At 45.0% G+C, this 13,910-nt stretch overlaps 2 protein-coding genes across 2 annotated transcripts in view; one reads left to right on the top strand and one right to left on the bottom strand.

Moving 5' to 3' along the window:
• The window catches only part of ACO2 (aconitase 2), a 52,355-nt gene extending 46,561 nt beyond the window's left edge, over positions 1-5,794 (bottom strand). Inside the window, exon 1 of the mRNA XM_001502501.6 lies at positions 5,350-5,794. Coding sequence (XP_001502551.3) covers positions 5,350-5,439 — 90 coding nt within the window. The 5' untranslated portion in view covers positions 5,440-5,794. The remainder of the gene's footprint in view (positions 1-5,349) is intronic.
• Positions 5,795-5,899: 105 nt separating this feature from the next.
• On the top strand, positions 5,900-13,674 carry PHF5A (PHD finger protein 5A). Its single transcript, NM_001309325.1, has 4 exons — positions 5,900-5,960; positions 6,382-6,405; positions 6,922-7,088; positions 13,407-13,674. The coding sequence occupies exons 1-4, from the start codon at positions 5,909-5,911 to the stop codon at positions 13,494-13,496; spliced, it is 333 nt and encodes a 110-aa protein (NP_001296254.1). The 5' UTR covers positions 5,900-5,908; the 3' UTR covers positions 13,497-13,674.
• The last annotated feature ends 236 nt before the right edge of the window (positions 13,675-13,910 follow it).

Below are 13,910 nucleotides of genomic sequence, written 5' to 3'. Positions count from 1 at the left end.
TAAGGCTCCCAAAATAAATAAGAGCTTCTACGGGTTCATTCTGGAACAATCTGAGGAAAAAGTCTGCCCCTTTCTCAATGTTAGAAAGGGCCTATTCCTAAAATAACATCAGAAACTATTCACAAACTTTGATAGTTCATTAGAGTTTAAATTTTCAAATATTACTAGGCCTTCAGGACCTCCCTTAATGGAAGGGTAGCTATTAATTGTCCCATTCTGCAGATGTGTAACCTGAGGGCCACAGAGGGTTGAGACTCTGCTTGAAGTCATGTGATAAGTCTGTGAGAGGAAGTCTCCCTAAGGTTTCTGCTGTGCTGCTTTTTTTTTTTTTTTTTCCTGCAGGGGAAGATCCACCCTAAACTAACATCTGTTGTCAATATTCGTCCTCTTTTTTTTTCCTCCCCACCCCCGAGCCCCAGTACACAGTTGTGTATAGTTGTAAGTTCCAGTTCTTCTATGTGAGCCGCTGCCACACCATGGCTACTGACGGATTAGTCGCGTGGTTCCACACCCAGGAACCAAACCTGGGCCACCGAAGCAGAGTGTGATAAACTTTAACCACTAGGCCATCAGGGCTGGCTCTATGTTGCTTTTTAAAGACTGCGAGCAGCCTCCGGCAGTCCCCTCCCCACTTTATGCTGAGAGGCCCAGAGCCCACCACTGCCTTCCAAACCAATGCTGGAAAACCAGGTGTGTCAAAGAAAGGGGGAGCCAATGAAGACAGCCACTTGAGTAAGGTCAGAGATAGAAGAGGCTCACTTCAGACATGATACTCATACTCAAATGAGGGATCCTGGGCAAGACACTTGACCCCATCCAGCTTCTTCACCCGTGAAATAGAGGTAACTTGTTGAGAGTTGATCAAAGGATCTAGAATTTTAAAATGAGCTTTGGCCCTCATCTAAGTTTTACAAGTACTATGCAAATACATGACTACTGAATTCAAGTTCACCCATCGCTCAGTTGCTCAGGCCCCAAAGCTAGGAGTCATCCTTAATTATTCCCTATCCCTCACACTCACACCCAATCCATCTGCCTCCAAATTATGTCCACTACCAGAACCCCAGACCCAGACACCATCAGCACTCCCTGGATGATTTCAAGAGCCCCCACTGTTCTCCCTGCCTCCTCTTTTGTTCCTCTGTGGTCCGTCATCCCATGCAGCAACCCAAATGATTTTTCTCAACCATAAATCAGATCCTGTTGCTTCCTAGCTTAAAACCTTCCAGGGGACTTTCATCACGCTTGGAGTAAAACTCAATTTCCCTAGCAGAGCCTCCATGACCCTGGCTCCCACCTCTTGCTCAGACCTTCTTCTCAACACCTCAGTCACACTGGCCTTAACTCTTATTCTCAACACACTACGCGCATACCTATCTCAAGTGCTTTGCACATGCTGCTCCTTCTACGTGAAGTCTCTTCACCCAACATGCTGAAGGGCTGCCTTCTTATCAGTGAAGTATCAGCTCAAATGTCACCCCTTCTGAGAGGCCTTCCTCAACCACCCCAGTTAAAGCCATGCCACATCCCCACACCTACTCTCTCTACCACACTATTCTATTTTACCTTCCTTGTAGCACTCAGTAGCTACAACTTTCCTATTTGTGTTCTTGTTTATTTTCTGTCTCCCCAGAACTACAATATGAGCTCCACTCTTCTTGTCCACTATTGCACTCCCAGTATCTAGAACAGTGCTAGGCATATATAGTAAGATTTCAATAAACATTTTGGGAACAGTTGGCTCAAAAGGCAATTGTGTGCTCCCCCTAGTCCTCAAGATGGTGCTTCTACTCCCTCTGCCCAAATCTGAGATTGGAAGTTTGTCTACTCATCCGTTCAATCATTGATTCATTCCCTCAATTCAAACCAAGAGTTGATGACAGGACACCTGAGAAGGTACCACAGTGAACACGCAACCAGAATGACCTGTTTCCCAGCCAAAGGAATATTTTCTTACATGGCATTTTATAGAGAACTGAACTTCAGCCAAATACATCGGACTTCTCTGTAGTTAAGTGCCATCTCAGATTTACACGCAAGAGGTTACATGACTTCCCCAAGGTCACAAGATGAGAACTCACCACCCCAGTACCTCAAGGCAAAACCAAAGACCTAAAAACTGTATCTGCAAGTGCCCAGCCCCTCTTATTTACCATCCACAGTCATCTATACAAAAATAAACAATGAACACCAGAGAGTAGCATGGCTTTTCAAAACTTTCACCTCCACTGTCTTCACCGTTTCTAATCTCACTACCTGGTAGCAGGTACTGTCAAATAGAACACTTTCAACTTAAAGAACACTGTTCTCAGGATATGGCGCATTAACGCTACCCTGGTGGACAGGCTGAGTCTTGATGCCAAAGGGAAGCAGTATAGAGCAGTGCTAGGACCTCAGGCTTTGGAACCAAAAGGTGCAGAGTCAAATCATATCTGCTAACAATGAGGGCTAAGGCCCTAACCAAGTTTATTTTATTTTATTTAATAAACAATTATACAGCTTACTAGGTATAGGCAGGGTTATAGATACTTTGCAACTATAAAATGATTACTAGGGCCAGCCCAGTGGCGCAGCGGTTAAGCGCGCACATTCCACTTCGGCAGCCCGGGGTTCGCCGGTTCGGATCCCAGGTGCAGACATGGCACCGCTTGGCAAGCCATGCTGTGGCAGGCGTCCCACACAGAAAGTAGAGGAAGATGGGCACGTATGTTAGCTCAGGGTCAGCCTTCCTCAGCAAAAAGAGGCGGATTGGCAGCAGATGTTAGCTCAGAGCTAATCTTCCTCAAAAAAAAAAAATAAAATAAAACAAAATAAATAAAATGATTACTAGATAAGTCAGTGTTCTATTACTATCCATAACTTACAGATAAGGATAAAAGGCACAGAGAGGTGAAGTAACAGCTGGCAAGTATTAGAGTCAACACTCAAATTCAGATAGCGTGATGTCAAAATCCATGCCCTTAACCATTACAGTGTGTTTCCTCTCTAATCCTGTTTCTTCATCCATAAGACAGGGCTAAGAGGTCTGCCTTATTTCACAGGGTCATGAGAGATTACTGGCACACAATAAGGTAAATATGAGCTACTCTTAGTGATAGTAGTAATTGCCATCATTGTATTATCTACTTTTACCTTTGGTCCAGCCGAGGTCACAAGAAAAATATTTTGACTGATAGAGATCTTTAAGGCCTTCTGCAGTAGAATACATTAGAATATAGTGGAAGCTCCATGATGAGAACAAGAATTGTCTGCTTTGCTTATCATTGTATCCAGAGCAAGCAGTGGGTGCTGAGTAAATACATGGTGAATGCGGTAGGAATAAACTGAATGCACGGACAGGGTTCTGCGGATATGACAACCAAGGCAGTACCATCACTTCCCAAATGTAGTCAAACACAAAAAGAGGTTAATTTACAAGGTTCTCAGAGGACAGTATTAGCTGGCCATTACTTAAGACAGCTGGCTATTGGGAGGCAGTGTGGTATAATGCTGTTCATTCACCTTAGCTAAATGAACAAACAAGGAGACTTGGATTCTAATCCTGACTCTGCTACTGGAATTCACCAAGGCTCTCAAGGTCTTGGACTGTCCACCTGTAAAAGAGGGGGCTGGACCACATGATGATCATAAAAAAAAAATTCTACTTTCTCATCACTTTATATCAATCATCACAACAATCTGGGTAGAAGCTGATTACCAAGTACGCAATAAACGTTTGTCAATGAAGATCCATCACCAATTGACAGATGAGCAAACTGGGATTCAGAAATAACTTGCTCAAAGTCACAGGGCCAGGGCGGAATATGAACCAGGGCCCAGATCCCCTTCTCTATCAGTCTAACACTCATGCTTTCCAAGATCATTTTTCAGTTCAAAAATACTGTGATATAAATCCTCTCTTCCAAACTTGATAAATCTGTAATCATTTATCTTAACAAATAATCTTGCCTGACTTTGCAACATCTTAGGACAGAAGGATTAGGGAAAAAACAACTATTCCCACATTGTTAACCTATAGAATCAAAAGACTGGGAGAGATAATTAAAGCAAATCCCTCATCTTTGCCCAGAATTGAGAGATCAGAAGTATTTCAAGATAAATGATGATTTCACTTTAAACCATACAGTTTAAATTTAAGCAATGTGATTTAAAAAAATAACTTCTAGTAACACAATGCTTCCCAAAAGTATAGCACATAACTACTTTTTAAATTCTATAGTCAAAGTTATCGCACTTGATTCAAAGTAGATTCACAAAGTTTAATGTAAAAGCTTGTCAGAGAATGTCTATAAAGGCTTGCTTTATTTTTATTAACAAAATACAGGCTTGATATTGAACCTCTGAGTATAACACCTTCCTAGAGTTGTCAAGTTAGGAGTGAAAAAACCATCTGGCAGTCATAACAGGAGTCAAGGTCAAACTAACTGTTGAGTCTCTTTACCCTCCCATCTAGTAAGTGAAAAGCAACTAATTGTGAGCTCAAAATACTCCATACTGGTGCTCTCACAAATACAAACGTCAGCTCAAGGATCACACTCCAGCTCAGAAACTTCTGTGAGGACAGGCTAACAAGAACAAGGAGAACAGAGGGGTAAATAGGGCATACTCAGGTCACAGCACTTCAGTGACAGTCACAAAACAAGAACTTTCATCTACTTTCTAGGAGTTTCATCTCCTATCAAATGAGAATAATCACCTCACCAGATGAGTAAGTGAATCGAATGATATGAGGAGGAATTAAAAACGGTCTTGCAATCTTGTGCAAAGGTGAGAGACTGTTATCATTACTATTTACTACGTCTGGGCCCAGAAGATCCCCTTGCATTCTTGGCTATACTGTATGTTCTGCAGAATCCTCATAAGATGTAACAGTGCTAGTTTCTTCTGCAGACTCCAGGCCTGCGAACCGTAGATGCACCTGGCTAAGCAAGTCTCTGCTGCTGAGAGATGAGAAGCAAGACCTTCAGGCTCCGGGCTCAGCGGGCTCAACGATGACCGCGCCCCCCAGTCACCTTGTCCTCACCTTGAGGAACAGAAAGGAACCCTACGGGAGAGGAGAGTGCGGTCTTCAAAAAGGAGAAAGAGCTGCCTCCACTCTTCACCAGGCCGCCACTGCTCGGACCCACGCTTCCCGTCGAGCGGGGTCTGGGCTGTGAGAGCTGACTGAGGCGGGGACGCCTTGACCTCGGGCGCCGGAGGAGCGGGCACCGGCGCTGGGCCCGCGGTTGGGACAGGTACACGGAAAGTCGGCCAGAGGTTGGGCCCGCCTTGCCCTGCCTCGCCCACAGCCGCAGGCACAGTAGGAGGCACCCCGCCCCCGTGAAACCCGAAGGCCCTAAACTCGCTCACCTGCAGCCGGGTCACCAGTAGGCTGTAAGGCGCCATTTTGTGCACTGACAAAGATGAGGTCGCAGGAATATGACGTGCCAAAAGTCGCATTTAAAGCCTTCGGGCGGGGGGGCGTGGCCAGAGGAGAAACGCGCCGCGGCGAAGGCGGGGCCTCCGCAGAGGGACCAGCGCCCTGCGAGCGCAGTGGGCGGGGCTCTCGAACACCGGAGAGGAAAAAGTAGGGCGTAAAAGTAAATACAGGGTGCAGTGATGTCTCAGAGACGTGCAAATTTCATCTTTGCACTTTGCGATGTGTCTCTCCCATCCAAACCTGAGAAAGGTATTTTTCCTTATGACTTTCACGCACCTGCCAGGACCTGGCCCCCCAACTACGACGGAAACTCGTCTTTGGAGCCTCAGGGTTTTAATCGCGCGAGAGCGAGCGAGGCTTGGCGCAAAGATTGTAAACGGTGATGGAAGCCTGGAGGACCAATCACAGCGACCAGGAGGCAGGAATAATAGGGGTTAAAGGTCGGACGGAAGTTCACCAAGCTTCCGGTGGCCGACTTGAGTGCGAGCTATGGCTAAACATCACCCGGACTTGATCTTTTGCCGCAAGCAGGCTGGTGTTGGTGAGACGGCTTCCTGCCCCTGGCTGTCTGGGTGGGGATGGTACTAGGAACGGGAGGGCCCGGGGGTTCTTGTCTTCTTTAGGGTCTTGCTTCGGAGGCCCCACGTTTCCCGCCTCACGTCGGTAGTGTAGGAGCGCGCGGTTTTGTGGCCTCGGATGAAAAGAGGCGGGGGCGCGCGTGCTGGAAGGAGGCGAGTGGCCAGGGTGGAGCCGGGAGAAACTCAGATTGCCCAAGACGTGGGAGGGGCTTCAAGAGGGTGTGGGTTTAGTTCGGATCGAAGTTTATGAGGATAAGATGGATAAGATCCCTCAGGGTTCACTGCTGTCCCTGTTCCTGTCCCCACCCCATACTCAAGGATGTTTTTCTCGTCTTCGTCTAAACCTTAATTCTAATTATACTCTTACTGCCTTTGATCTTGCAGCCATCGGAAGACTGTGTGAAAAATGTGAGTGGAACACGCCCTGCCAGACACCCCACCTCTCCCACTCAGTTTCTGTGGAGCCAGCAAACGGGCATTTCCAGTGGTGCCACAAAGAAGGGTTTGAGTAGATGTGCCTGGAAGTATGTGGACACCGAATGCCAGGCTGCAGCCAAAGTCCCCTCCACCTCCCCACCCCAACTTGCACGTTTTAGATATTATGTTTAGGTTTTGAGAAAATCTCTAGCTTTGAACAGGAAGTAGCATGACCCCATCCCCAGCACACAGTGTTTTGCTGGTAATTATACAGACTTATCCATCAGGTGCTGTTCTAGTCTCCTTGCATATTAGGCGATTAACTTTTTCTATGTGTTGTGGGGATTGAGATGTACACCAGGTAAGCTAGGTTTTGTGATGCCAAAGTAGAGGGCCCTAAAGTCACTGTCAGAAGGAGATTGGTGTATTTCCCCATAGCAGGAGGAAGGCAGAGGACTCGAGGAGGTACTTGCAAGTGGGCATAACTCCATTCTCTTTTCCTCACAGGTGATGGCAAGTGTGTGATCTGCGACTCCTATGTGCGTCCCTGCACCCTGGTGCGCATATGTGATGAGTGTAACTACGGCTCTTACCAGGGGCGCTGCGTGATCTGTGGAGGCCCTGGCGTCTCCGATGCCTATTACTGTAAGGAGTGCACCATCCAGGAGAAGGATGTGAGTGTATTACTAACCTTTCCATCTGATCTTTCCTCCTTTTATTTAGTAACACATTGCTATCCATGGAAACCTCCTATGGTAGGTAGAGATTACTGTCTTCATCTAGTCAGGTTATAATTTTTGCAAGTTCTGTGAGCCAAACTGGGTGTAGTCCGATAAAAGGCAGTTATTTTGCATCAGGGGCAGAAATGCAGGAGAAGCAAGTCTTTGTCAACACCAGCAATTTGGAGAGCCCTCTCTCTATTCCTTTGATGTCTCTCTGATTATTTTTATTTAGAAACAACATCCTGCATTTTCTAAGTCCCAGCATAGTGCATGATATGTAATAGCCACTCAGTGATTCTCTTTGCTGTCATTAAGGACTGTCTGGGTGGATGTGGTGACATTTGAATTTGGGACAATTCAGGTTGATTTCAGCTTTAAGCGGCTAAAGAATGCCTTTGGTTTGATATTGCAGAATTGATTCTGTCTCATGATATTTTTGCCCCTTGACATTGTGTGGTGGCAGTGGCTAGTTATTCAATTCCTTGAACCAAATGCCAGGATAGAGGGCTTGTAGATTTATGCCAAAGGCAAGTTTTACCATTTTCCTTTAGATTAGAAGCAGCAGGCTTCTTGGGGGGGGAAAAACCCATAGATTAGCTTGTTTTCTTCTTATGACACAACAAAAGGAAGTGTGATATAGTACCAGTTGGCTCATAGAGGATAGCCAGTTACTTAATCTAGGGTAAGGCAAAGATATAATTCTTAATATTCTCATGAGCAAACAGTAGGTAATGTATAGATGTTACACCCCTTATTCTTCACAAGAACTTTGTTAAATAGAGATTATCATCTTCCCCATTTTATGGTCCCCCACCCTGCTGATAAGTGGCAAGCCCAGGTTGTCTGACTAAACCTAATGGTGTCCCCATTACACCATCTTGTCCTTTTGTAAGTCCTTTTGGTCGGATGTGCCTATGTTGAGGAGAAATAACCCAGCCACCTCCGCAGTCTATGCATTTGGCTGGATAAGACTGTTTCTTACACCATTGTCGTCTTTTATCTAGGGAGATGAGAAGGGTCATAGATACTAAAAACATAATTCCAGTTGGTGATTTGAACATTCTCCTGTCCTAAACTCTGATTTGCATTTCCCTCTGATTATCAAGTCATATCCTGCTTGATCTGATCCACCAGCTAGGTTACACTCCTTCAGAGAAAGGACCTGTATTTGTCTCTCCTTTCCCCCAGTTCTTGGTTCAGGGCCTGGCATGTATTGCCGGCATGGTCCACATTTTTGGTGCTGCCCTATAAGTCATGCATAGGAGATCCCCCTCCAGAGGGTCTGGTACGTAGTAGGTGTGTGGTAATTATTTATAGTCTGTAAGCAGTGAAACCATGGTAAGACCGCAGCAGTGAAGAGAAAGTCTGAGCAGTTCTTTAACTAAAGAGTCCATTAAGGACAACATTTTCTTGGACTTCTGCAGGTTTGTAGTTAGAGTTCTTATCTGGAATAAGCTTGCAACCAGAGAGTGCTTAATAAATGTTAATTGCTGTCTGACTCCTCTGCATGTGGTGTGTGACCTGATACCTTTGGATGCTTGTGCCTCATTCTGTCCCTGAGAATTATTCTAGACGTCACTTCCCCAACTTCACATTATATAGGAATGTTCTGAGGATATTTGAGATGGCATCTAGGTCACATTTACTCAGCGATAGTTTCCAAGGAACACAAAACAGTCCAGTGACATGATCCAGCCTCTGAGCCTTACAGATCATCCTGTAGATTAAGCACCTGAGACTTTTTCCTATGCAGAAATCTTCCGACAACCAAAGCAGCCCCGTCACTCTTCTTTTCTTCCTGCATCTTTCATAATTTATAAGGGAATTCGACCAGTAAACTAAGCTAAGTGTTCTCTATAGTGTCTCAGAGCCTCAAGAATACTCAGGAGTCAGGGATAATATCTGTGGGCGTTGCTGCTAGAGGACTAATTTGTAGTTTCTTGTAGCGCGGCCTCATGCGGATCCCCTTAGCCCCTGATTCCTTTACTTCCCATTTTCCTCAACTCTCCCAACCAGAAAACAGAGAAAACAGCAGCTAGTATTTATGGAGTTCTGGCTGTATACCAGGTACCGTGCTGAATATTCTTTTCTAAAAGTTCTACGTGATGTAGATGAAGAAACTAAGGCTTAGAGATGTTAAGCAACTTGGCCCAAGGTTACATGGCTAAGAAATAGCAAGTCTGGGGCTAGAACTCAGATCTTTCTAACTCATTGATTCCTAACATCTTTTTTTTCATTATTGCCCCCCTAATAAGAGAAAAGTTAAAATTTAAATTAAATTTTCTTTCTGGCGAGGAATTAAATACTAAGGAATAAGATTTTGTTGGGTAAGCATGAGCTTTAGGTCACAAACCGCTGTAATATCAAAGATGTTTTCATCTCCTTTGAGGACACGTGGTTTCACTCAAATCAGGGGTAGTTAAGGACGTGCCCCTCTCTTGCTGTTTCTCCCCTTCTCTTCTCCCCATTTAAGTGAAGAGCAGAGCAGTTAGACAGATGCAAAAGATATTTTATACTTTTCAAAGTTAATTCACAGATTTCCCATTCTCTACCACTTCTCCAGCCAGGGGACAGTTTCTCTTTTTGCCTCTGGGAAGCCCTGTTAGAAAAAACACCAGACTGGGAGGCAGAAAGCCCATGATCAAGTTTTGGCTTTGCTACCAGCATGCTTCCAGTGGCTTTAGGGAAATCTCTACGGAAAAGGAAGTAACAATCCCTGTTAACTCATGGAAACATTTATTGGGGCTTGAAAGTCTTTGAAAATAAAAGTTTCAGATAGAAAACATGTTACGATTGTTAAGGCCCCAAACCAGTGTGCAGTCTGTCTTTTACATCATAGGTGTTCATTAAACAGTTGCCAGAAGAATGAACATTTCACCTTTTAGTTTCTTTTAGTAAAGCAGGTCTTGCCACTGGCACCTATTCATAATTCTTTGCTACTGTTTGTAAGAAACAGAGATGTGGACCTATTTTCAATAAGTGTGTTTTTCTGATCTCAAAATTTTAAATTGAGCCAGCCCTCAAGGCCTAGTGGTTAAAGTTCAGCGCTCACCATTTCGGTGGCTGGGGTTTGTTTCCTGGTCGTGGGACCACAGTACCTGTCTGTCAGTTGCTGTGCTGTGGCGGCAGCTCACATAGAAGGACTTGTAAGTAGGATATATAACCATGCACTGGGGCTTTGGGGAGGGGAAAAAAAAAAAAAGAGAGAGGAAGATTGGCAACAGACGTTAGCTCGGTGCAGATCTTTCCTTGCAAAAAAATAATAATTTAAATTGCCTTTTCCTGCCTTTCAGTTTTATACAGATTTCCCTTTGGTATGTTATATTTTGGTACGTGATTAGTGTTGGTTTTAAAGTATTACTTGAAAGTCCTTGGTTTTCATCACTGGTTCAGGGTAATTTTTGTAGTTTGCTTTCCTGACGTAGAAATGGACCTGACACACAGCCCTCCTCAGGAAGGAAACCCAAGGGCATTGAGTTCTCCTTGGTGGTTGCTATAGAAGCCCAGCTTAGACATCTCCTGGTGATGTTTCTTGTTCAGTATAATGGAAACAAGAATTTGGCAGTCTAGTGTCTACTTTTTTGTAAAATTTTAGAAATTAAGTGGTCATAAAACGTATTTACCATGGGCACTCAGTTTACGCCACAGCTGCCTAAAATAAAAGTTCCCTGTGCTATGAATAGGGAACTCTGTCAGTCCTCAGGGGAGGATTGAGAAAGGATGAGATTTTTAGTATTCAGGTGTGTAGTTGAAAGAGCTACTGCCGTCAGGCAGACATTTACACGTATTTTTAAAATATCTTCTAGCTCAACTCACAAATATTCTCCTGTACCATCCTCCAAAGTTTCTTAACAGGCCTTCCATCTTCCTTTTTTTTTTTTTTTTTTTTTTTTTATTATTGGCTAAGGAAGATTGAAGCCCTGAGCTAACATCTGATCCATGCCAATCCTCTGTTTTTTAGTATGTGAGCCACCAGCACAGCATAGCTGCTAACAGAGCGGTATAGGTTCGCACCTCGGAACCACACCCAGGCTGCGGAAGCAGAGCACGCTGAACTTTAGGCCACTGAGGCTGACCCCCATCTTCCTTTTCATGCTCTCCATACACAGGAGTATTCAACAAAAGCTAACCAGAGCCTCCCGTCCTAACCTAAGCCATGAATGAGAACAGAGCTGCACAGCTTTGGGGTTGGGTCCTACCATCACCTGGCACCTCTTAGAACTCTCTAGGGCTCCACAGTTTATAAACATTGACCTGATCTAGTCCCGTTACTTTACATTTGGGGAATACAAGTCCAAAGAGAAGTGACTTGCCCACTGCACAAGTCAGTAAAACACAATTAGCCTAAACAGGCTGTCATCATACCACAGAATTTCCTAGCATCTCTAAAGGGCTTGGAGCACTGTTGTGTCTGATATCAGGCTGCCCTGGGCCAGATGAGGCAGCTGTTCCTTCATTTCCCAGGACTTTCAGTACAGATTACATGGCTTACTTGAGTTCCCCTAGTGAGCCGTTGGTGGGGCTGTGCCCACAGCTTGGCTCCCTCAGCACACCAAACTCCACAGATGCTAGTTCTCAATGTAGTACGTGATACATGTATTCTAGAAGATAATGAAATGTCAGTGTTGGTTTTGTGTGGCTTCAGAGATGTTTGTACAGTGTTGATGGCAGTCCCCAAAAAGAGAAATCAGTTGAATTAGAAATGAGATGTCTAAGGACTTGATCAATTCATTCTATAGCCCAGTGTCACGGGAAGCAACATCCTTTGGCATGGATGTTAAATAAAATCATCAGACTTGTGAAGGGTTTTTTCTAGTACAACCCCCCCAGTTTTCCTCCTGTCATCCCAGATCAACTGATGGAGTCATCATTTCTGTAGAACACAGCTTCCCAGAGGCTTCATTGAAACCACTCAAGCTCACAAAATGGCCAGGGGAGCATGTCATTACAAGTCAGAGTATGGACCAGCAACAGCCCTCCCCAGCACAGGAGCACTCTTCCCCCAAGACCATGTGCCAGATTAAGTGAATGAGGGGGCCGGCCCCGTGGCCGAGTGGTTAGGTTCACGTGCTCTGCTTTGGCGGCCCAGGGTTTCGCTGGTTCAGATCCTGGACGCAGACCTGGCACTGCTCATCAAGCCATGGTGAGGTGGCATCCCACATGCCACAACTAGAAGGACCCACAACTAAAATATACAACCATGTACTGGGGGGCTTTGGGGAGAAGGAAAAATTAAAAATAAATCTAAAAAAAAAAATTAAGTGAATTAATAAGGACACATCAAACCCAGTATTCTCCTAGGTATTTAAAGTGTAAGGTACTTTTTCCTAAAGTCTTCAGTTGTTTTTCGTTGGTTGTATTCTCTCTTTTCTTGGGATAGCAGAGGAGAGCTAGAGAGCTTTATCTGTAGATGATTATTACCGTTTTTTGCCTGTCACTTGAAGAAAACCCTTTGGACGTCTTAAGAATTTTAGATTCTACCTCAACCATATCGTATTAGCAACAGAAGTGGGCTGAGCATCCACTATTCTACGTGCAGGCCACTGAATAGAAGGTAGACAGGCCCTGCGCACATTCTAGGTACTTAGTAAATTCTTTTTTTTATTTTTATTTTTTTAAGAATGGCACCTGAGCTAACAACTGTTGCCAATCTTTTTGTTTCCTTCTTCTCCCCAAAGCACCCCCAGTACATAGTTGTATATTCTACTTGTGGGTCCTTCTGGTTGTGCCATGTGGGACACAACACCTCAGCATGGCCTGACCAATGGTGCCCTGTCCACGCCCAGGATCCGAACCGGTAAAACCCTGGGCTGCTGAAGCAAAGTGTAAGAATTTAACCACTCGGCCACAGGGCCAGCCCCCAGGTAAATTCTTAATGATTGATTGAATGGGCTAACTGCACTGGTGAGATGAATGGCTAAACCGTTAATCCAAAGGTTATTTTTATCTCAAATCCCTCTTAGTTCAGGCTCCAAGACTTTTTTTTTTTCTGAGGAAGATTAGCCCTGAGCTGACATCTGCTGCCAATCCTCTTTTTGCTGAGGAAGACTGGCCCTGAGCTAACATCCATGCCCGTCTTCCTCTACTTTATATATGGGACTCCTACCACAGCATGGCTTTTGCCAGGCGGTGCCATGTCCGCACCCGGGATCCGAACCAGTGAACTCCGGACCGCCAAGAAGCAGAATGTGCAAACTTAACCATTGTGCTACTGGGCGGGCTCCAGGCTCCAAGACTTTTTAACAACTTCTCTATTCTTCTGTTTTCCAGAGAGATGGTTGCCCAAAGATTGTCAATTTGGGGAGCTCTAAGACAGATCTCTTCTATGAACGCAAAAAATATGGTTTCAAGAAGAGGTGATTGGTGGGTGGCCTCTTCCTTCCCCCATCAAGCTGCTGCAGCTGCCAGAAAAGACGCCTACTACTGCCAGCAGAAAGGGAGCAGAGTGCAGAGCATCACCTGAATTGCTTGCCAGTACACTGGCACCTTTCCGCCCTTTCCTCTCCTCTCACCCAGACACGTGGTAGGAATGGAAAAGGATTCTTCACAGAGCACTCTGGCAGCCTGTATCAGGAAATCGGATACCTTCGTTCATGGTTTGTCTTCACTTCAGGGAGCAGGGCTCTGCTTGCCACATTGCTAAGTTCTCTCTACACCAAGACCTCCTAAAACAGTAATAATATCATTTCAGTCTATTGTTTGAGGAGCTGACTGTGCAGCCACCCACGGTGAGGAACTTGTTCTTGCAGCAGCTCTGATGGTGGTTGTCCTTGA

This window comes from Equus caballus, chromosome 28 (assembly GCF_041296265.1).
Source record: "Equus caballus isolate H_3958 breed thoroughbred chromosome 28, TB-T2T, whole genome shotgun sequence".
In the NCBI taxonomy this organism is placed as follows: domain Eukaryota; kingdom Metazoa; phylum Chordata; class Mammalia; order Perissodactyla; family Equidae; genus Equus; species Equus caballus.
The sequence above is the reverse complement of the archived record's forward strand: the minus strand, read 5'-3'. Positions and strand labels throughout refer to the sequence as shown.